At 44.5% G+C, this 21,618-nt stretch overlaps 1 protein-coding gene across 2 annotated transcripts; it reads right to left on the bottom strand.

Moving 5' to 3' along the window:
* Positions 1-2,166: 2,166 nt before the first annotated feature.
* Positions 2,167-20,233, bottom strand: RPN2 (ribophorin II). Of its 2 annotated transcripts, XM_059862400.1 has the most exons (18): positions 20,112-20,233; positions 19,826-20,028; positions 18,801-18,896; positions 17,986-18,161; positions 17,076-17,151; positions 16,564-16,698; positions 14,336-14,512; positions 13,860-13,978; positions 13,427-13,532; positions 10,949-11,040; positions 10,706-10,820; positions 10,187-10,381; positions 9,593-9,679; positions 9,008-9,103; positions 7,776-7,851; positions 6,753-6,882; positions 5,014-5,098; positions 2,167-2,532 (listed from the first exon to the last, which is right to left on the bottom strand). In XM_059862400.1, the coding sequence occupies exons 1-17, from the start codon at positions 20,194-20,196 to the stop codon at positions 5,047-5,049; spliced, it is 2,016 nt and encodes a 671-aa protein (XP_059718383.1). In that variant the 5' UTR covers positions 20,197-20,233; the 3' UTR covers positions 2,167-2,532; positions 5,014-5,046. The 2 variants fall into 2 exon arrangements, with proteins under 2 accessions (XP_059718383.1, XP_059718384.1); XM_059862401.1 differs by lacking the exon at positions 5,014-5,098 and having other exon boundaries at positions 20,112-20,232.
* Between the last annotated feature and the right edge of the window lie 1,385 nt (positions 20,234-21,618).

The raw sequence follows: 21,618 nt of genomic DNA, 5'->3' as shown, positions 1-21,618 counted from the left end.
CTTTTGTTGAGACCTTAGTTTCTTGATTCTGGGCCCAGAATGGAAGATGCTCCTCAGAGACAGTTGTCCAGTGCACCAAGGATGACTCAAAACTGGGCTAACAAAGGCACCAGCTAGAGTACCAATAACAAAACCAGGCTGGAAACACAGTGATATATAAATGTGTGTTAAGGCCCATGAAATATTCCCTCCTTCCACTCCACAATTCCCTGTTAATCTGCAGTAGTTACCACCACCAGGTGACATGTTTTAGGATAGAAGCCTCCAGTGTGCATGGAAATTATTTCATCCTTGCACCAACTCCCTCCCTGTTACAGCCTGTTCAGGTTTTACAATTCCTGCTCTGGGGAAGTGTTACAAAGCACTCAGCAGGATGGGGAACACTGAGAGGATGTTGAGGGAGAGCAGCAGCAGCAGCACTAATGGATAACTGCAACCCTTCCATGGGCAGGCAGCTGCCAGAGACATCCTTCTGCTCCATAGTGCAGAAATACACAAAAGAATCACCTGAGTATCCTGGTCCAAAATAGAGTTCTAAACAAATTTGTAACAACACACTCAAAGCCATTAGGACTTACTCCCTCCAAGGAAAGGAATTACAAAAAAATGAAGATTCCTAAAGTAGTAAGTACACATAGTAGCAAAAAGAATTTAAACTCTGTTAAGTAGCATAAAAGGCATATGCAAACATTGATTGGATACTGCCAATAAAATCAAAACCCTTTCAAAAACATTTCAGAAAGTGTTTGGGTGATTAAATGGATGGGTGAGTGTTGCTATTTAGAATAAAAGAGGTTCCTTTGGAGTTCAGTTTGTTTCAAAATGAGGAAACAAATAATCTCTGCGAGATAAAATATAAAAAAAACAAACCAAATAAAAAATATCTGAGGACTAAAAGACCAAAATAATAAAAACAATAGAAGATACATCACAGGGGCACTCCATGATTCTCCTTTTGCATCCCTGCTCTCCTTGGATAACATGCTGCAGCTCCAGAGGCACAGGAAAAGTTCTGTCCTAGCACAAAGCATCAGCAGAAAGAATTAGGTACAAAAAAAAGCTTTTAAGTAAGCAGTAACAAAATACAAGGCTAAAAAAATATTTAGGGTTAAATGACTATGAATAGCTTAGTTATTTCTTGTCTAAAACTCCTTTAGTCCCAGAGGACTTGAATGCAGCCTGAGATCTGGAGTTTGAAGGAGTGCAGGGGAGGTCAAAGAAGTTCATTAAACCTCTGTGGGCCCACCCTAATGTTTACACTGCACCAGCAGGTAGGAACAGCTACAAAGAACAGGAACAGTGAGCTAAGTGTGAGCAACAGCATGGGGAAGAGACAAGGTGGATTTAATGAAGTGGGGTCATGTCTCACACACGTGAAACACTTTGGAGGATTCAGCTCCACACCCTTGATCCACATGCTTGCTTGCTGATGTAATTTTCTTGGATTTCCAGAAGACATTTGATAAGGCTCCATTGCCAAAAGGCCTCTAAAGCAACCACCCTTGACACAGGATGAACAGGAGCAGGGGAGGGAGAAACTGTTAAGTTTTCCAAGTGAAAGTTGCTCATCAGGAGGAGATTTAGGCCCTTGGTTATTACAATCTGTGAGTCCTTCAGTAACACCCAAAGCTGCTGCCTCAGCACTGCTTGGTGGTCCTGAAGGGAGTAATTAGGTGGAAAATTAGAGTGTGAGTAACTCAAACATGGCCACATGGCAAGCAGCAGACAGCTGGCTTTTGGTTTCATAGGAGACCAGAAGCAACAACCTCCATCAGTTTGGAGTGAGAGGGTTATTGCCAGAGGCTGGGAAGAAAGTGCAGCCCCCACAGGACCCCTAAAGCTGCTGGGTCAGACACAGCCAGGCACAGCAGCAGCACAGCTGGCTCCCACAAGGCCTGACCCCCAGGGTCCAGAGCAGCTGGGCACAGCCTGGAGTGGGGGAGAGAAACCTTCAGTGGAGAAAGGCAGCCACAGCCTCGCCCAAGGGAGGAAAGCCCCCCCAATAAACACAGCCCCCAGGGAAAGGACATGAAAGAACAGGAAGCCTCACACTCAGCAATGACTCACACACCAAATTACCCACCAGAAAAAGCTCTTTTCATTCTCATGTGAGCCCAGCTTCCAATCACTGCCTCTGAGACAGCCAAAACACAACACTCAGGACCATCCTTTCCTCCTCTTTATTCACAAATCTTTAGGATGAGGAAAGGGGCACCTGGGGTAAAAGCAGATTTGTATTTTCTTCTTCCTTTTTTTCAAAAAGAAATTCAAATGTCCTGGGAGAAGGGGAGAGGATCCACGGAAGAAAAGATTTTCCAGATTCATATGAAAAGCACTCCAGTAGCATGAACACAATGATGAAAATAAAGATTTAAAAAAAAAGTTTAACTGGCACCCTTTTGACTTTATATATAAAAAAGAATTGTCTTCTGCCTTCCTTCTTCTGGCCTTTCAGTTATTTATTTTCTTCTGTTCTGAAAGCATTTGCTTTGTTTTTCCACATTTCTTCCACTCTTCTGGTACTAGTGTGTCCTGGAAAGAAAAATAAAAAAAAATATTAACTCTTCCAGGCAACAAAGCACTTGCTTGTAAAGTACAAGTGTCCCCAGACCCCCCATTCTCTCTCAAAAGCAGCTCGTTGAACAAACATCCCCAAAGCAGCTTATTTGAGTGATAAACCCATACTGCTCTGGAATGGGGGATGGAATTCAAGGAGCATGGAAATGGTCAGAGAAAATGAAGATTAATTTCTGGTGCAAAAGGGATGAATGTGCCTATTAAATTGCAGAACTGAACAAAAAAAAAACCACCAAAAAACACCAAAAACAACAACAACAACAACAAAAAAAAAAAAACAAAAACAAACAAACAAACAAAAACGACCCAGGCTGAAGGCAAAGCCTGCCAAGTACCTTAACTTCTTTTAACAGGGCTGATCCATCTGCTGGCAACTGTTGGTCCATGTTAACACAAAGATCTTCATCTCCCCAGGAAGATCAGGCAGGGTTAGCACAGCAATCCCAACCTTTTCAGGTCCTTTTGCCTTCCATGATGCGACACAGGCACACATGGCATGACACTCTACTGACCCAGCTGGGGCATCAGAATACTCAGCAATGAGGAAAAAAGCTTGTGACTGCACATGGAAGCAAAATCTAACTTAGGGTTTGTGGGTATGAAGTTATTTGCAAGATCTTAGGGCCACAGACAGCTCTGAGAGCTGCAGCCCCTCTGCTCTGAGGCAAAGCTGAGGGAGCTGGGGATGCTCAGCCTGGAGAAGACCCAAGGGAGGCCTCACTGTGGCCATGCAGGACCTGAAGGGGGTTTATGAAAAGGAGCAAGAGGGATGCTTTATACAGGCAGATGGGGCAGTGGTTTTAAACTGAAAGAGGGCAGGTTTAGATTAGATGTTAGGAAGAAATTTTTTAACTCAGAATATGGTGAGGCACTGGCACAGGTTGCCCAGAGAAGCTGTTGTTGCCCCATCTCTGGAATTTGTTAAAAGGCCAGGGTAAATGTGGCCCTAAGCAACTTGGTGTAGTGGATGGTGTCCCTGCCTATGGCAGGGGGTTGGAACTAGAGGACCTTAAGACCCCTTCCAACCCAAACCAGCCTGGTATTCCATGATCCTCTAAGATTACTTACAGCCCATAAGGAATGAAGGAGTTAAAATGCCAGGCTGAGAAACAGGAAACATGGAGGCTGTGGAGAACACACTCATGAGGCACTTGGTAACAGGCCACTAAAAAGCTGCAAAGCACTGGCCCAAAGTGATGTTACAGAGAAGCTTGAACAGCAAACACAGCAGTCAAAGGGACAAGTGACAGCCCCCTCCAGTTCCTCTCCAGTAACTTGCTGTAGTTTGTTCTGTGCTCAAGTATCTCAAAACACTCCAGGGAGAGAAAAGACAGCAAAAGGGTGTTTTTCTGAGGGACATGGTGCCAAATTTTCCACAGGTAATTTCCATGCAACCATCCTGCACGCTCCCTGATCTGCAGACAGGAGCTCTCACCACAGTGCACACCTTTTGCGTAGCACAACCTCCAAGTGCTGGTTTTGATTTGCACCACAAAAACTGGGCTCCATTTAACTCCCCACGTGCCTGGAGCACTGACTGTGGATGTGAGGTGAAGCAGATGCTCAGATGTACCTGTGCAGCACATTGTACAGTGATCTGTGTCATCACAGGACCCATCCCACAAACTCTTCCTCTTCCCCACAACAAACCAGTGCACTGAACAAGGATTGAAGCCCCCATGCACACACAGAACTGGGCAGTCCTGTCCCCTACACCACAGTGCACAGAGCCAACTGGGACCTTACCTGTGGGAATGAAAGGAAACCAAGGGCTTTCTCCTGGCAAAGGGCAATGGAGAGCCAGCACATGACTGTATGGAATGGAGGGGGCTGGGAGCTGCTGCTGCCTGAGCCATCATGACCAGTCTAATGGGAGGGTGACCTGGGACTGGGTCGTGTTCTCAGCTGAGAGAGGTGGTGCTGACCTGGCTCTGCTGCACAGAGCTCTCACCACCCCAAATGAGGATGTAATTCAGCAGGCAGAGTGCCTGGCAGCTGCACAGCCAGAATACTGCAGGTGGGGACAGGGAGTACCAGCAGCAGAGTGGGAATAGCCCCAGTGTCAGCCACTTTCACCATGGTCTCCTCCAGCCAACATTGCTAATAATTTATTTATAGGAGCAATAGTATTGTTTTATTTCATCACCTGAGAGCTGCTTGATGCCCACAACAGCATATTTACATGTGCACATATCACCACACAGACTTCAGATAATTCAGGAAATCACACAAATGCAATTTAGTCTCAGAAAACATGTCCTGCTAATATGCCCAACCCAACTGCAGCCAGGGCACCCAAGGACTGATTTAAAGCCCACTAAGCAATGTTGGGGGAAGCAGCTTCAGCTCATATTTTTTTGTCAAAGGAGTGAGTGATGAAGTGAAATGAAACAGGCAGCATGGCCAGGGAAAGGCAAAATCCAAAAAGGCCCTTACTTCCTGAAGAGCTGGTCACTAGCAAACCCCCTTTTACCGCAGCGTTCTATACTTTGCCAACCTACTGCTCTGCTCTGCAGCGATCCTGCCAAAAGGAGAGAGGGAGAAAGGTTCAGAGAAGACAGGAAGGAAGAAAGCAGCCCTGTTCCAGGAGCCAGACCCAGTGACAGAAATGCAAAAAGCAAAACCAGGCCTTCTGGTAACTTCTGTAACAAGCTGGTTTATGCAGACAGCCCCCTTCCCTCTCCTTCCCACGCCTGCTGCTGGCCTCCACAGCTTTGCCTCAAAGTGCAATCTGGTTAATTGTCACTGCACTCCAGCATCTGAGACAGGCAGGCACTGCCTTCACAAGATCATGTCTTTTTGAACTTTAAAGTCGTGTACAAAGGGTTTAACTTTAGCCTCAGAGAGAAGTTTTACTTTCAAATTTGCCATTGTAGTTGCAGCCTCGTGTCATTTACAGTGAAAAAGCACACGGACACCCCCTGCAGTGGCTTGAAGCAGGAACCAACCACCTGCATTTATGTGCTAACAGAAGCCCTGGTTCAGCCAAGACACTTAGAAATTTGCTTTATTGTATTATTTTCCCCCAAATCTGTATCCTAGGCAATCTGCACTTAATAACAATGTCTCATTACTCTTTCAATGAAAAAAGAAACATTATTAAATGACATAACAGTCCCAGGGGCAACAAAATTCCCATAGGAAGTTATGCTAACACAATAAAATGCCAATGGAGAGAGCTGGACATCTGAGGGAACAAGGCTGAGAAAACTGGAAGGACAGTATGAAAATGGTTAATTACATTAATCATCCTCCTTGACACAGCCATAAATGTAGAGATGTTTTAAAGAAATCAATGCAACCCTCCTGAAAATTATATTCTTATGGGGTTTTTTTACAGCTCTTCTCCTGGTTTTAACAGAGTGTAATGTAATCAAAAAGGTGAGACCCCAGGGATATCTATGCAGGTAGGTATCCAGCAGCTCAAAAAGGGGAAAGTAAGGAAAGCACAGGTGTGATGGCAAAGCAGGTCAGTAAATCATCTTCAAAGTCAAATGCTACGTTAGTACAAAAGCTTAAGTCTCACATGGAAACTGTGTGTGGCAGAAGTGAAGGAGAGGGGATGTGTGAGACCTCTAACCAAGGCACTGCAGTGGCAGCTTGGGTCAGCAAACTGCTGGCTGCCAATGCCAGGGCAGTCACCAGACACTGTGTGGCAGAAGACACAAGTGTGCAGAATGAATCCAATCCAGCACAGAAAGGAATGCTGTATCCCTAATACCTAGCAGAATTTTCTCTGGGCTTGCCAGTGTTTTTTGCCTCTTGTCTGTTGCTGAACAGCTGATAAGCAGCTCCTTCCCTTTTCTCTACCATCTCCCCTTAGCTAGAGGAACACAGCAGTAATTTACTCCCACCTTGCCTTCTTCCTCTTAAAACCTTTATCACAAGAAGAGCTCCCAAATAGTTGGGCCTCCTCTACATTTATAGTGGCTTCTATAATCTAACACTACTCTAAGAGCTTCCTTCAGCACATGCCACATGGCCAATTCTCTCTGCAGGAGCTGCTCCCTGGGCACAGCCCCTCACTGCCCTGCTCAGTTCAAGAGGCAGGGAAGTGGGGCTGAGCAGCCCAGCCCCACACACAAGGTCCAAGAGCCCAAAGCAGTGGTCACTGACACACAGCAGCACCCTGTGACCTCCTCCCCACTGATGTTAAAGCTCTGTCCCCCCCTTACCTCTTCACAGCTTTCTGAGCCAGCATCCTGTTGCCTGCCAGGAATGTGATGCCACCCAAAATGGCCAAGTATTTCAGAGTCTGGAACATGTTCAGCTGAGTCCAGTAGACATACATGAGTCCCAACATTGCTGGGGAAAAAAAAGAGCCCATGGCTGAAACTGCATTTCAAAGACCAACCATTTGTCATCCTCAGAACAACTGTACTGCCAGGCCTGAGCATTTGGTTCCTAGCCCATCTCTGAAGCTCTGAATGGCAGCTCTAAAGACCACACATTGCCAGGGAATGAAGACATCTGGGTTCCCATTCTGGAGTGAAAATATGACATTGACAGCTTGCAACCAACTCTCCTGTGGCAGAAATATGGACCTATTATAGACATTAAGGGCTATTAAAAAGAGGAGGATACTCTGGATTTCAATAGGGGATATTAACCTCACACATCTGTAAGGGCTTACAGCTTTATAAAGCTTCCAAGTAAGCTGACTTGGACTGAGAAACAGTGACATTTGGTAATCAATTCAATGTTCTCCCAACCTATTATGTTTTTGAAATTCTACCAAGACAGTAAATAACTGTGTGACCAAAGACACAATAAAAGGGATGAAAAAATTTGGTTCAGCCAAAGAACCAGAAGTGCTTTTATGGGAAGAGCTTTAAAGAAAAGATGTAGCTTTTCACTGTTGAGAGTCCTGCAGGTCTCAATCCCCACAGAACCTCCCCACTCTCAGAGGATAAACATGCAATAAAGTGTGACCTCTGGAAATAAGAAGTTCTATTAAGTACAGATAAATGGAGTGAGAGAGGGGCCTGGATAATGATGGCTGTTATAAGCTGATGGCCAAAACAGGTTTATCACCATATTAACAATCATGAAAAGCAGGAAGGCAGATGGAAACAAGAGAACAAGTGTTATGCTGTTATGTCATTAGAGTTAATAGACCACGAGCCCATTAACCACAGGCTCTCATCTGTAACTCCCAGGTGAGGAGGTCAAACACACACAAAGCCTCTGACACTTACCAGCATGTCCCAAGTGAAAAACAATGGTGCTGGGAGCAAAGCTGAAGTTGGAGATGTTGGCACCTATCTTGAACCACTTAAAAGGAAAAGAAAATTGGAGTTAAACAGCCTTGTAAACACAAGCTTTTAAGATTCAACTTCTTTCAAGCCTGTTTGTTCTAAGATCTTCAGTGAATCCAGTGTATTCTCTACAGCAGTCCTTGTTTCATACTGCAAGAGGAGACAGCAGTAATTTTGATAAAGGCAGCATTGTTGAGCTCCTTCAGTGGAAATGTCTCCTGCTACTTCTGACTGCCCTAATGAAGTTCCTCAAAAGCTTAAACTGATGACAGAAGACTGCTCCAAATTTAAATAGTGAAAAAGAAATAGACATTGCTATTTCTACCCAGTTGAATTACCTAACACTAAAAATACAAAAAAAAAAAAAAAAAAAAAAAAAAAAAAAAAAGAAAAAAAAGAGAAAAAGTTAATGCTCTCATTTTGGACTCATCCGAAGAACAGTGACAGATACAAGATGCTTGCTCATAGTAACACTTACAGTTTTTGACTACAAAAGATAAAGGCATTAAGGGTGGAAAAGAGGAGTAGCAACAATGAGTTTTTTCATTAAAGGGTCATCAACTTGTGCATTGTGAACTCCATAGAGGACACGACTGCCCGAATGCCAGCTTTCACTGAGACTGGCTAATGGGAAATTACTGTTGGAATCAGTTTCATCTTCCAAAAAAGGAATAATTTAACTTGTCTCAGAGAGATTTTATTGCATTAAGTTCAAAGCACTGACCTGATGATAGTGAGTAGCAGGGGATGTTTCAAATACGGACACTCAGATGTCCATAAATGGGAATTCAATCTGATAGGATTAAGTAACACAGATTTTGTGATGGATTTATTACATGTGAGGCAGAGTAACTGCCTTTTTCCTGTGGAAGTCTAATGTTATTGTAACTTAATCTGCCCACTGTTATTCACCATCCCCAGCTGAAGCACACTGGTGAAACTCATCCACCTACTTCAACTTGGCAGCAGTGTGTTATTCTGCTTTGACTATAACCTCAAAAAACCAAACCAGACCAGTGCTGTGCACTGACATCTGCTAGCTGTGACTCCAGCACTGCTGTGCCACTCATGATTAACCAAAAGTTTTAGCAAGAAGCTGAGCTGTCCAACCTCCTAAGTGACTCTGACTGGATGGGAAGAAGTGCTGTTCTTCTGTGACCCAGTTCACTCACCAAGATGAGCAGCAAAAGCAGTGGGGAGAGAACCAGTGCTGTGAAAGTGTTGGAGACCACTGTGGGAGGCCTCTTCTCAGGTTCCCTGAAGAGGTGCTGCAAACAAACAAAACCAGCTCATGAGCAGCACTGTTCTGACAGAGCAGCTCCTCTGCTCCCAAGCTGCAGTCCTAGTGCTGTTCTCAGAGGTTCCTCTGGGTGAGAGCCATTCTTCCTAAGGCAAAGACTGACTCTTTAACACAGTGTCTATTCCAGTCTCTGCACGTTTGATTTCTTGCACAGCTAAAATTTCCTTGCACTCACAGAACTTGTTAGCTTGACATCAGCCCAGATAGCTGGAATGAAACAGAGACCTTTCTGTGGCGCTTACCTGGCCAAATTTTCATGTTTGGGTCTTTTCACTGACACCAGTTGCTCTCTCATAGCTAGAACACACAGCTTTTTTATTCATACACCAGAGAACTCCAACAAATTTCTTTCCATTAAGCAGTAACTCCGGTCTTCCTTTTATTACATTAGTTACAAATAAATTATGATAAGAACACAACACTAAGCCCTCATCTCCAAAAATAATCTTGACTGTACCTGGATTTCAGGTTTGGGAACAAAGAGGTTCTTGGACTGGACTGTGGATGGTGCATCCTCTTCTGGGAATGTGATCACAACATCAGCCTGAAATGAAATTGTGCAGCTTCATGCATTTAGATCTAAAAGCATAAAACCTATTCCATTATTGTGCTCTATTTCCTTATTTGACAATCCACAATTTACATAATTTTTAAAGGAAATTGAGAAAAAGACACCATATTTTTTAAGAAGCAACCTCTCCTAAACAAGGGCAGTAATGTCATTCACCCATCACTAAGAACTGGACTTATTTCCAGCAGAGAAAGAACAGAAAGGTTAAACCTTGAGAGCCTGCTGTGAAATTACATCAAACCCATTCTGAAGTTTCTGCACCACCACATGATGAAATTAATGTTTATTTCTGTCTTGCTTTGATGTTTACTTAAAACTTGCAATGAACAACAAACCTCAGAGCCCATAAATGGCCAAAAGGATTCTGGTTTACTAAAAAGAACAAAACATTTGAGCTTCTTGCTTTCAATCCTGTACCATGCCCTCCTGTCAGACTGTCAGTAATGACAAAACCACATCACCTCACTTCCAGCTACATACCACATTCCAAAGGATTGGATTTTCCAGAGTGGCATCTCCAATGATCAGGTAAAGAGTGTAGGTCCCAGAAGCAGAGTCAAATTCAGTCTTTCTTTCAGAGGTATCCAGTTCAAATTTGTACACATTCTTGCTGTCTGGCTCTGCAACAAACACCACCTCCTGGCCAGTCTTTTGGTTGTGAAGTCGAACAAAAGTCTGCAAGGAAGATTGTAACATTCAAGGACTTTTCAGACAGCAATCTACATTTAAAAAATCATAAGTGTGCTTTTATAGGGCGGGCTATGTGCACTCAATCTGTGGAGTTAAATACAACACAATACCAGAGCCAGAAGAGGTTTCATTTAACAGACAAAACAAATGAAGTGAATCTCCCAGCTATGAGATCAGTGATCTTCACAGTACATGCCAGAAACATAAGGCTTCTCAAAACCTATCAAATCTTTTCAAGAGCAACTGTCACCTCAGATGCTTCATGATGGAACATCTTGGTAACACAGCAATGACAAAAATTGTCCTAACCTGGTGAGGGATGAGTTCAGCTCCACTGTTCACATCTATCAGCTGGAAGGATAAAGCAAAGTTCTGATGGCTGTCAGCAGTGAATGATCCCTTGGCTTTGGCTGGGTAAGCCACCCTAGGAGAGAAAAAACCACACAGAACTGAGGTGATTTTCCAAGAGAAGGCCTCGTGCTCAGAGAAAGCAAGGCTCTAGTCTAGAGTCAGGGTTGCCCTTCCAGGATCACACACCCCATGCTGTTTTACCTGGTTGTTTTTGGTGCAATGCTCTGATCTTTATCCACGGTAGAAAGATCTACATTAGTAATCCCCACTTCTGTGGAAACTTTTACTTTCAGCTGCAACAAAACACAATAGAAAATTCTTCAGAGCACTCTACATACACCAGTTATGGTCAAGTTCACTGCAGATGCTTCAGCTCTTTAGTCCCTCTTCCCTAAAGAGGGTCTAACAACTAAGCCCAAATCAGAGCCTAACCTGCATAAAAGGATCTATAGCAATTTACCTTCTGGCAAAGCTCCAGCACCAGTCACTGACCCATCCCCTTCCTCCCTGCACAAGCAGCCAGCTCTGCAGACACCAGCTTCTCAGGCATGCTGGAATTAGCTGTCCTTCAAGAGAGCTGTTTTGAATGAAACAGTCCAACTACCCAGATCCAACCAATTTTCCTTCTGAACTAGCAGAAGCTAGCTATTAAAGATTACATCATATGTGATACAACTTCACACTGCCTGTGCATATGTCCTTCTGCTTTTTGGACAGCAATCTGGGACAAGAGGTCTCCGGACAGGAACAGTTCTGCCTCTGTTGGCCCCTAAAGCCCAACAGGTTTCCGTTGACTTTATTACCAGCAGGCAAATGCCAAAGCATTCCTGCAGACCTGCACTTTGTCCAGCAAACTTTCCTGCAGAGTCACAGCATTTATCCCTTAGTGCAGGGCAGCCAATAAGGCCCTGCCATTTATCACACTCCTCTGTGCTAAGTGCAGTATAAACCCCAAGCAGAGAAATTATTTCCTGCCCTTTCCTCAGCCCCAAACCACAGCCCATTCAGGCACTGAGCCAAGTGGGTTTGACTGATTTCAATTCTTCTCTCAAATATAAGCAGTTACTGCAGTCTGTAGTTTTTAATTAGCACATTTGTTCTCACAGCTTACAAATGCTCCCCTAGAGAATTGTAGTTTCGTTGCCAAGACATTTTTCATCTTATACTACAATTTGTTATTACAGGTTTGCTCATGTGAGCCAGCCCCACACCCTCAGCCTGAAAAATAATTCACAGAGAACCTGCAGGAAAAATATGTAAAAACATGAACTAACTATTCAAGTCAGACTTCAAACACAATCATCTTGGCAATTCCTTCACAACAAAAAGTGTAATTTAAGAGAGAGGCTACCCACAAAAATGGTTCCATTTACATGCAGATGATTCAGGCTAACTTTAGCAAAGCCTTCATTTGTTCCAAGACAGAAGCAAAGAAAGATGGACAAAGAAATATTAATTTAAAAAAAGTTGTGTGGAGGCAACTCAGAGCTGCTGCACACAGCCCCCCCAACTGCACAGTACACAAACATCTCTCAAATATTTTAATGCCAGGAAATGTAGTCTCTGCCTGAGTAATAACCCACTGGTTTAGCTCATTACTGTCAAAACGATGGTGCATTAAGGACAATTAATGCTAATAACAGTAAGGAAAAAAGCAGCTCCCCAGCAGTCCTCCCCCATAACAATGTGTCTTATTAGCAGCAGTTCCCACAAAGCTGCTGGAGCTAATACATTCCTGCCAGTGCCTCCCTGTGCCAGCCCCAGCTTAAGCAGGACAATCCAGCCCCTTCTGACACCCCTGAGTGCCATTACTGCTCCACTGACAGAGCCAATTTGATACTCAGAGTAAAGGTCAGCAGTTGTGTCTTCCTCCACTCCAAGCTAAATATGTTGGAAGACTTGAAATGCTAATTGTTTCCTTAAATAGGCGATTGAGGGCAAAAATTAACCCTGGGAATGGACCTCTTTGGAGAAGAGCATTCTCAGCTGTTGACACTGGGGTGACTACATGAATAGTCAGAGAGGTCACATTCCTCTCACTGTAACAACCTTGAGGAAAGGAAAACTCCAAATGTTTATAGAAAAGTGCTCTTCAGAAAGGTGTGGTCTAACAGTTTTTGCCACCAAAAAAGGGTTGTGTATGCATGAAAAGAAGATTTCATTTGCTTTGGTCACTGCTTCTCCACTACAAAATCTTCACCATCTACACAGTTTGGAAATGCCAAAAGACCCCCTGGGCTCTCTTGTAGGGCTCTAGAGCTTATACAAACAGACAACAACAAATGCTAGGCTTCCACACAGCAGGCAATCCCCAGACAACTGACAGCCAAGCCCTGAGATTTATGGGCTCGACTCTGGAATGCTCTGAAGAACTAACACTTGGTAATCATTTCTGCATATCCACTTAGGCCTGCCATATAAACATCTCCACTGTTACCCTTTGTTCATATGCTGTCAGATCAGCATCTAAGTGATAAGACAGGTTTGAAATTTACACAAATCCCTTTTGATCATGTATTAATCTGGTTACTGGCCATAATCCTGAGTCAAAATCCAATGCATTACAGAAAAGCATGTGATAAAAATTCCATACAACTGGCAACATCTTTCACAAGAATAAATAAAAAGCTGTTTCAGTGAATAGGCACAGATTGAAAATACATCAAAAAGTACACCCACCTCCACTTTGTTAGCAATAAATCGCTTATCTCCATCTACAGTGATAGAGAAATCATAATATCCACTAGCAGGTTTCACATTCATGAAGTTCAGCTCAAAGAAATCTCTGTAACAAAAAAACCCAAGGTGTTAAGAAGTCTCCAAATATGCTACATTAAACAGTAAACAAACACAGCATAAAACTAAGATTGCTAAGTGCAGCAGGAAAAGAATTCTTCAAAGCTGACCAAAGTCAAAAGAAAAAACAACAGAAATTCTCCATCACCACCAAATGTGATCAGTCACTCTCCACTAACAAAACACAACCACAGCATTTTGAGTTTTCTATCACAGAAACATTTATCTTGTGGAAAAATACTTATGGAAAAGTAAGTCCAACATTGCTTAAATAACACCTATTTGCCTTACTCTAAAAATAGTCTTATTGTCTTACCCAGAGAGAGTAAATGGCAGCTGTTGAAGGACAGTGGCTTTGCTAGACACAGACTTGGCTTGGTCAAGCTTTACAGAAACTTGAGTCAGTAGCTGGGACATAACATTGGTCACTTGAAGCTGCGAGAGAAAAACCAGCACTTCTGTGAGACTTGGCCCAGAAGGAATGCAGGAACACAGACAACTCAGTACCCCTCTGTGTTACACACCCAGAGCTCTCCCCTGCTCAGCATCCCAGCCTCCCTGGTTCTTTCTAACACAAGAGGGAAGGTGAAGAGCTGACTTCCACACCAGCCTTCTTGAGGAAGAGCCCGGTAAGCCGAGGTTCCTAAGAATCACTTCACAAAAGCACTACGATCCCAGATCTGCTGGAGCCTCAGCCACAGAGCTAAAAGTGAAAGACACCAGCTTACACTTTCAGTCAGCCCAGAGCTACAACACCACAGACTGAGGCAAGGTGTGGGGCTAAGGCCTTACCCTGAGCAGGGGCTGGTGATGAGACACAGCTGCAGGCCCGTCAGGGACAACGATGACGGGCAAGTGGAAGCGGTTCTGGGACAGGGCACCTGCAGCACGAGCAACGCTGAAAGCCTCTGAGAGAGTCTCAAAGTTCTTCTTGCTAAAAATGGCATTCATCAGCTGGATAACCTGATCCTGAAAGAGGAAAAGCCAACCACATATAAGCACCAGCAGCTTCCCACAACACTGCAAACTGGCTGAGTATTATGTTATTAATGAAAACATCATTCATAAAAGACTGTTTAATTTTCCAATTGCTTTAAAAACAGTTCAAATTATGAGGCAACCCAAAAATTATCTACCTTTGGAATTTCATGTGCATTCTTATTCTTGGCTGGGAGGCTCCAACCACAATGGCTGGAACTGTTTCAAGAACTCAGAAAAGCAGAATATGGATCCACCTCTACAAATGATGTGTTTCAGAGTCAAAAGCTGTCATCAGCTCAACTACCCAATCTGCATGTGGCTGCAAAAAGACAATTTGGCTCAAGAGCTGCACAACTGTCCTCATACAGTGGAGCAGAACCAGGCTTGATGTCCTGGCTGGGAAAACCATGGAACAAAGCACCCCAATGGTTCTGGAAGGAGCCAGCCTAGGCCCATGCAGGCTTATCCCCTTAGGCTCAGCAGTGTCCTCAAGCTAAGAGGATTAGCTTTAAAGCAGTACCACCAGGAGCACAGAGCCAGCTCTGCCTTTGGGATGTGCCAAAGCCAACCTGTTCTCTCCAAAGCAGGAGTGGGACAGCATCCCCCCAGCTGGTTTTGCAGGCTGACTCAGCAGGGTTAGGGCATCTGCACCACTCTCTGCAGATTATTCATTACCCCTCATTATTCAGCTTCTTCCATCACTCCCTGCTAATCTGGAAAACAGAGGGACTGACTACCTGGACTTTGACCCAAACCAAGGATTTCAGGCTAAATTCTAATGAGAATGAGTACAATCAAAGACAATCCCAAATAAAGAAATAAGGATACGACTTAGTGACCTGCAAAGAACACTTCCAAATGAAATTCACTACACATGAAATTTTTCACTCTTCTGCTTGTACCAGCAAACAATAAACAACATCAAAACTAGAGAAAGCAACCAGGCAAATGCTACAAAACTCCTGCACAGTGCAAATCCTGCAGTGTTTTTCATGTCTGTGGAGGGCATGGCACTGCTCCAGACCCTAACCAGCAACTGACACTCTCACTGAACTTGTGAGGGGAAAAAAACAGGGAGGTAATTTTTCAAATACTACATGTTATTTTTTAAAGACAGTTTTGTGGCTTTCCAAAGGCACTCTCACAATTCAACAGAGATAAAGCCTCAAGCCCCAACAGCAGCACTTCTGACAGCACAATTCTGAAAAAAACCCAAACAATTTCCCTTAATTGGTCTTTTTTTAAAGCATCATTTGGACGCTGACAGTTTGAATTGCACATGGCAGAATCACCACCTCAAAAATGACATCAAAATTACTTTGCATTAGTCTGTTTGGCAGCAGTGTGGAAAAGAGCCAGGACTGAACTCAGATGCCTTACAATGGCTTCAATCTTAACCCTGCTACTTTGGCTCATGCTTTAGGGAGCTGCCATTCTCACTCCAAAGTACATCTAACTCCATTAACTTGTGGGGGGGAAAAAAAAAAATCAAGTGGATAGCTTGCAGTAATGATTTCTGGCTTAACCAAGATCAAAAGAAATTTCCAGCAGTCTTTAATCTTCAACAAGTTTTTTCATCTGGATTCCTGCAGGCACAAGGTAATGTTGTCTCTCTTTTGGGCACCCCAAACTGGGGTGCCTGCATTTCCTCACACATAAATAACATTTGCAAAACACCTTGAAATGCTGGAAAGTGCTGCAAGTGCCAAATACCAGAACAAACTCTGAAACAAGGTTTTTTTTCAACACCATGTCTCAATAAACAAAGAAAAACTAAGCTTCGCTTGCAATTTCCTTCTGTACACTTGAAAAAGGAAAAAACCCAACAAATCCAGCCTGTGATCTTTAAGTTGGAATTTCCTCTTAGATTCTGTTTCCAAGCATTCCCTCCACAATGTCCCTTTTCCCTGAGTGTGCTCAATACTTTTTGCAGTAGAAATTCTACCCAGTTACACCAGGCTTTGGCACTGCACCACAGGGACTGAGCAGATCCTTTTTGGGAGCTGGAGTGTGCAAGGAAGGAAAGGGCAGGTACACACCTCCTTTATTGCTGGCTCTGTACCCACATGGTCTGACAGCTTATAGGCAGCAGCAACAAACAGGGCAGTAGTCTCAATTCCTTCTTCAAACTGCAGGTAAACTCCACCCAGATCATCCAAGCGAGCCACAAGATCCTGACAGAAAGAATTATTAAAATTTGAATTGCATTCTAATGGATCCACAGAAGTTAACTCTGCTGTTAGGTCTTTAATCAAGAATTATCTGTATGGGATCAATTATATATTTTGTAATAGTTATTTAGAAACAGGAAGAAAGAAAATCCTCCAGACTTTAGTGGATTTAATTATATGTAAATGTCAGGATTGTCTAGTTTTCAGTCCACTGTGAAATAGATAAAAGTCCAAGGAATTATCTGCTTGAAAGCCAAGCCACATCATGCAGGCAATTAGCCAGGCTGGTTTTTCATTTTGTTTTCCACATTAATACATCTTTTAGTTCTAAAGCAATCTAGCAAATTCCTGAATAATTAGAGAGCATGGTATGTTCCTACCTCAATCTCCTCAACAATGCTACTCAGATCTGCCTGCTGGGACAGGTAAGATGCCGTCTCCAAAGCCTGGATGGTTCTTCAACATGAACAAACAAAACCAAACATGTGTGTGATTATTCCTTCCTTAAAAGCCAACACCATTTAAATCAAAGCAACTGCATTCTCTCTTCTGAATAAAGTGTAAAACAGCTGTTCCTGCCTTCATTTCACTCAAGAGAATGAATCTGAAGTGATTTAGTGTGAACTTAGCATTCATTACAGAGTGTCACTTTAGCTGCCTCAGCACTGCAAGGAACTCAGACTCAAAGGCAGAGAACAAACTGATCCCTGCAGAGCACAGATCCCAGACTCGCTACTGAGGCTTCCAGGAATGCACTTTTTTAGTCAACAAAGCAAGTTTTAAAGTTCCCCTTTCTTTCTCAGCCTTTAAGGGACATTCTGTCCTCTTGTTTCACAGTGAAACAAATTTTTTTGGTGATAAATGGCAAGATTCTTTCAGCTCACTGGCACATATTTTCCAGCTCACAGTGTAGGGACCCCAGACTACAAACAGAGCTGAGAAAGAGCGTTAAATCTGCTGCAACCATAAATGACACAGAATCATGTCTGATTATAAAGTAAAAACTCTCTTGTCAATCCTTTTAAGAGGAGGCTTTTTTGGGATACCATCCCTTTACTGACCATTATCCTTGAACTAAACTGAATACATAAGGTCATTTACAAAATCATACAAAAATAGCCCTAAAAGTCAAGCCCCTATATATTTCCTTCCCCCAGGAAAGAACAATGAACTGGACAGCACCTACTCTACCACATCTATATTCTAAATACTGAGCAGTAAAATAGCCTTTAATTCAAACCCCAGTAGCCTGGAGGGTAAACACACAAATTCCTCCTGGGTGAGACTTACGCCAGCACGCTCTCCTCCTTGCTGAGCCGAGCAGTGAGAGCACTCAGGGCTTCCTGGGATGCCAAAGGAAGGCCAAAGCCACTCAGGGCACCAACAGCGTGGAAGATCTGGGTGACTGAGGAATCCTCACTGACAGCTGCCAGCAGCAGCTCCCTGGTCTCATTTGAAATGGTGACCTGAGGAAGAGCACAGGGATCACAGTGATTCACACTTTTAAAAACATGGCCACCACTGATTCCCTCCTGAAGCAACACTAGATTGGTGAACTACTATAAAATTCTGGGAAAAACCCTTTTGTCATTTATTACTTTTTAGTTTAATTGATTAAATCCGTAAGTTTTGCTGTCAACCATGAGGTCAGGATAATCCATTCAGATGTACCCTGGTAACCTGCTGCAGCTTTTCATGTGGCATCACCTCACTGTGTAGTAGCCAGGTGTATTGATGACAGAGAGGGCTTGGGTAACCCACCCAGCTCAGCAAGGGCGCTCTGCATCTGAATCCAGCACCAAACAGTCTGTCACCCACACAAAGAGCTTCTAATTGACACAGTCCTGAGGATTCTAACAAAATGTGCTGCCTTTTTTCTTAGCCATCAGTGTTTAATTAAAAAACATCCCCTCAGAATTACCGATGACCAAATACTTGTGTTAAATATTTACACTTTGCCTTGTGTAGAGCACGCCCAAACATTTATTTACCTAAGGCACAACAGAGAACAATCCACTAAAAGAAAGTACAAGTTGTTAAACAAACCAAAGAAAAAGATGAAGGCAAGTATTTCCTTGGTAGTATCTGCAGAACTCCACACTCACCTCACAGCCTGACAGGACCTGCATGGACTGGGCAGCATAAAAGAGGGATTCAACACTGCTGGAGTCTACATGAGATTTGATGAACTTGCATGCAGCCTGTGGAGAAACAGAAGTTAACTTATAAACCACTGAGAAGAGATTTAAATGATTCTCTAAGACAATTCCATGAACACTGTGCACTTTTATACCCCCCAGATCCTACTCTGCCACATGCTGCACAGAAACAAGGGTGGTTCCTCCTAAAAGACATAAGGAATTTTCATATAAGCTCTACTGCAACCATAATTCAAACCTAAATTGAGTATAATTATAGAGCCTATCAAAATTAAAGTCTAACAGGTGTATTTAGTAGGGCAAGCCTTCCAGGACAGAGAACAGATGAACAGAAATTCTGTAGGTGAACTTCCTTTCCAGCTGTACATCACACCATCATTAATGCATACAAATACAGAATTTTAAAGAGTGCAGAGAGAAAAGTGGGGCAAGCAGGTACAGCACGAAGGCAGGCAATAGGACTGCTTGTTAATTTGTGTTAACTGACAGCTGGATAGATGGATCACTGGGATGCATTTTAACCAGAAAATAAACAAGAATTTGACTGCTCCTGAATTCAGTACTTGAACTGAAACAAACTAATGGGAGCTCTATTTAACAGTACAGTGCACCAAATGTGCCACAGGCAGGGAACTTACTCACAAGGCAGTTAAACAAGTTGATATCCACAGTAACATCACAACGGGCCGTGCAGGAACGAGCCCTGAAGGCACCATTCACAGCAGTGAGTGTAAGCGAGCCAGGGCCACCTTACTGCCCGCACAAGGATACAATAACACATGACAGTCACCAACTACCAGTGATACTCCGAAGCTTACTAAGGATATAACGCTTTTGTAAACGTTTTACATCTTCCACACGGCCCTGTCCAAGCAGAGCTCTCTCTATAAACCCATATTATATTGATAATTCGTCATTCACTGCTATGCAGTAGCCCCTCACACAGCAAAGTCGGGCTCTCCCTCGCTCACCTTTTCGTCCGCCACCCGCACCCCGAGGCTGCTGAGCCCCACGATGGAGTAGTAGGCGCCCCGCACGTCCGTGAAGGGCCGCTCCAGCACCGCCCGCAGCCGCGCCAGGTCGCGGGCAGCGAGACGATGGCTGGGGACAAGGGCCTGGGCACAGGCGAGGAGAAGCAGGAAGCTGAGCGCCGCCTCCAGACACAGCCGCGGGCCTGCGGAGAGATAAACAATTTACCCCGCGTCCCTCCATCCCCACGGTACCGACATCGGCCCAACCCTGCTACCCTCGCCTCACCCGGCGCCGCCATGATGCCGCTCCCTCCCGCGCCACGGCGCCGCTTCCGCCCCACGCCACGCCCCGCCCCGGAACGCGCCATCATGCCACGGGGGGGGGTGAGAGGGACGAGAGGGACAGTGTATTATACGATGGTCCCTCAGCTCCACTGCAGCCCGCTACGACAACAGAGAAACTGTGAATGAGAGTCAAGCGAGCCGGGCGGACGAGGTAGCTGGCGTGGGGCGGGCGGCGGAGGTAGAGCTGCCAGACCATGGGAAGAAGTTACTCCCCCAGATGGGTAGAGTGGTACCGACCTCCCGGCGGGCCTCGGGGGCGGCCCCTGGCGGGGATGTGGGCTGCGCTGATTGGCCGGGACGCCTTAAAGGGACGGCGGCGGGAAGGTGCCTGAGGGCCGCGGCCGTGCCCAGTTGTGTGGCGGGCTGTCTCGGTCTGTCATGGCCCGGATTTCTCACAAGCGGCTGTGTGCAGCTGTGCAGAGCCGTGCCATGCTGTGCTATGCCCAGGGAATGGTCCCAGCCCCAGCCTCGCCCTGGGCACACCACTCCCCGGCACAGGCTGGGGTTGTTGGGCTGTCTGTGCCGGGCCAGGCATTGGACTCCGTGATCCTCATGGGTCCCTTCCAGCTCACAATATTCCAGTCTATGTTCTGCTCTGATTCTGTGGCTTTCCAGTCTTTTGTTTTAAGGAAAAGAGGAATGGGCTGTCTGGCTGAGAGCTGCCCGGAGTGAAGTCAGGGAACTGAACGGTAACTGAAGGAAAGGTAATTTTGGAAGTGAGAGATCACAGCCACTGACACATTGACCACCTACTCCAAACAGACCCCAGCCTCCAATGGAGGGAAGGCTCTGCCTGTGGACTAGCTAGCATGAGACACAAGAGATTTAACTAGCATGTAGGGGACTCAGTGCTAATTAACAAAAAGTTCTGTAATTTGCAGCCAGTGAATGCTAATAGCTTTGTTAAATGTATAAGTAATGTAAAGTGTTGATGAGTGGGGAGCCAGCTTTTTGTGGATTATCACCCAGCTCCCTACTTTGAGCAAATTAGGAAATAAAAAAATAAAATAACTCCCCTTCGTGTGTGAATTGGTGCTGCACACTGGGGAACCAGCCCGTGCATGGGACAACAATCCTGTGCCACAGGCCATGTAGTGCTAAGTCTTGTTTTCCATCTGTTCATTTCTTCCCCCTTGTTTTTCCTTAAGTACCAAATAAAAAGAGCCAAAAAAACAAGTGTAATGTTGTTAAGCCCCAGCTCTTCTGGGCACAACCCAAACCTCTCGTTTAATCGAGCTTTGGATTTCCTGTAGGAATAAATAGCAGTGATTATTTCAGGTGGCTCTTGGGAATGGCCATGGCCATGCTGTCAGGGTCCTGGAGTTCCTTCAGTGAAGCAGTGTACAAATTAAGGTGCAAAATGGCTTTTTATGGGGATGGGCAGATGGGCCTCCCTGTCCCCACAGGGGACACAGCAAGCCATGGGTGACAGACACCATCCCACTGCT

This window comes from Haemorhous mexicanus, chromosome 18 (assembly GCF_027477595.1).
Source record: "Haemorhous mexicanus isolate bHaeMex1 chromosome 18, bHaeMex1.pri, whole genome shotgun sequence".
NCBI lineage: Eukaryota > Metazoa > Chordata > Aves > Passeriformes > Fringillidae > Haemorhous > Haemorhous mexicanus.
Note: the sequence above shows the minus strand (reverse complement) of the source record. Positions and strands in the feature narration are given on the sequence as shown.

Bases quoted from the DNA above. Each gene is read 5' to 3' on its own strand.
- RPN2 (XM_059862400.1), bottom strand. From the start codon at position 20,196: ATGATGGCGCGTTCCGGGGCGGGGCGTGGCGTGGGGCGGAAGCGGCGC. The intron at 13,533-13,859 runs GTAAGACAATAA...TTTTTGTTACAG, and splicing joins CTGCCATTTACTCTCTCTGG to AGATTTCTTTGAGCTGAACT. The intron at 11,041-13,426 runs GTGGGTGTACTT...GTTTTGTTGCAG, and splicing joins TTATTGCTAACAAAGTGGAG to CTGAAAGTAAAAGTTTCCAC.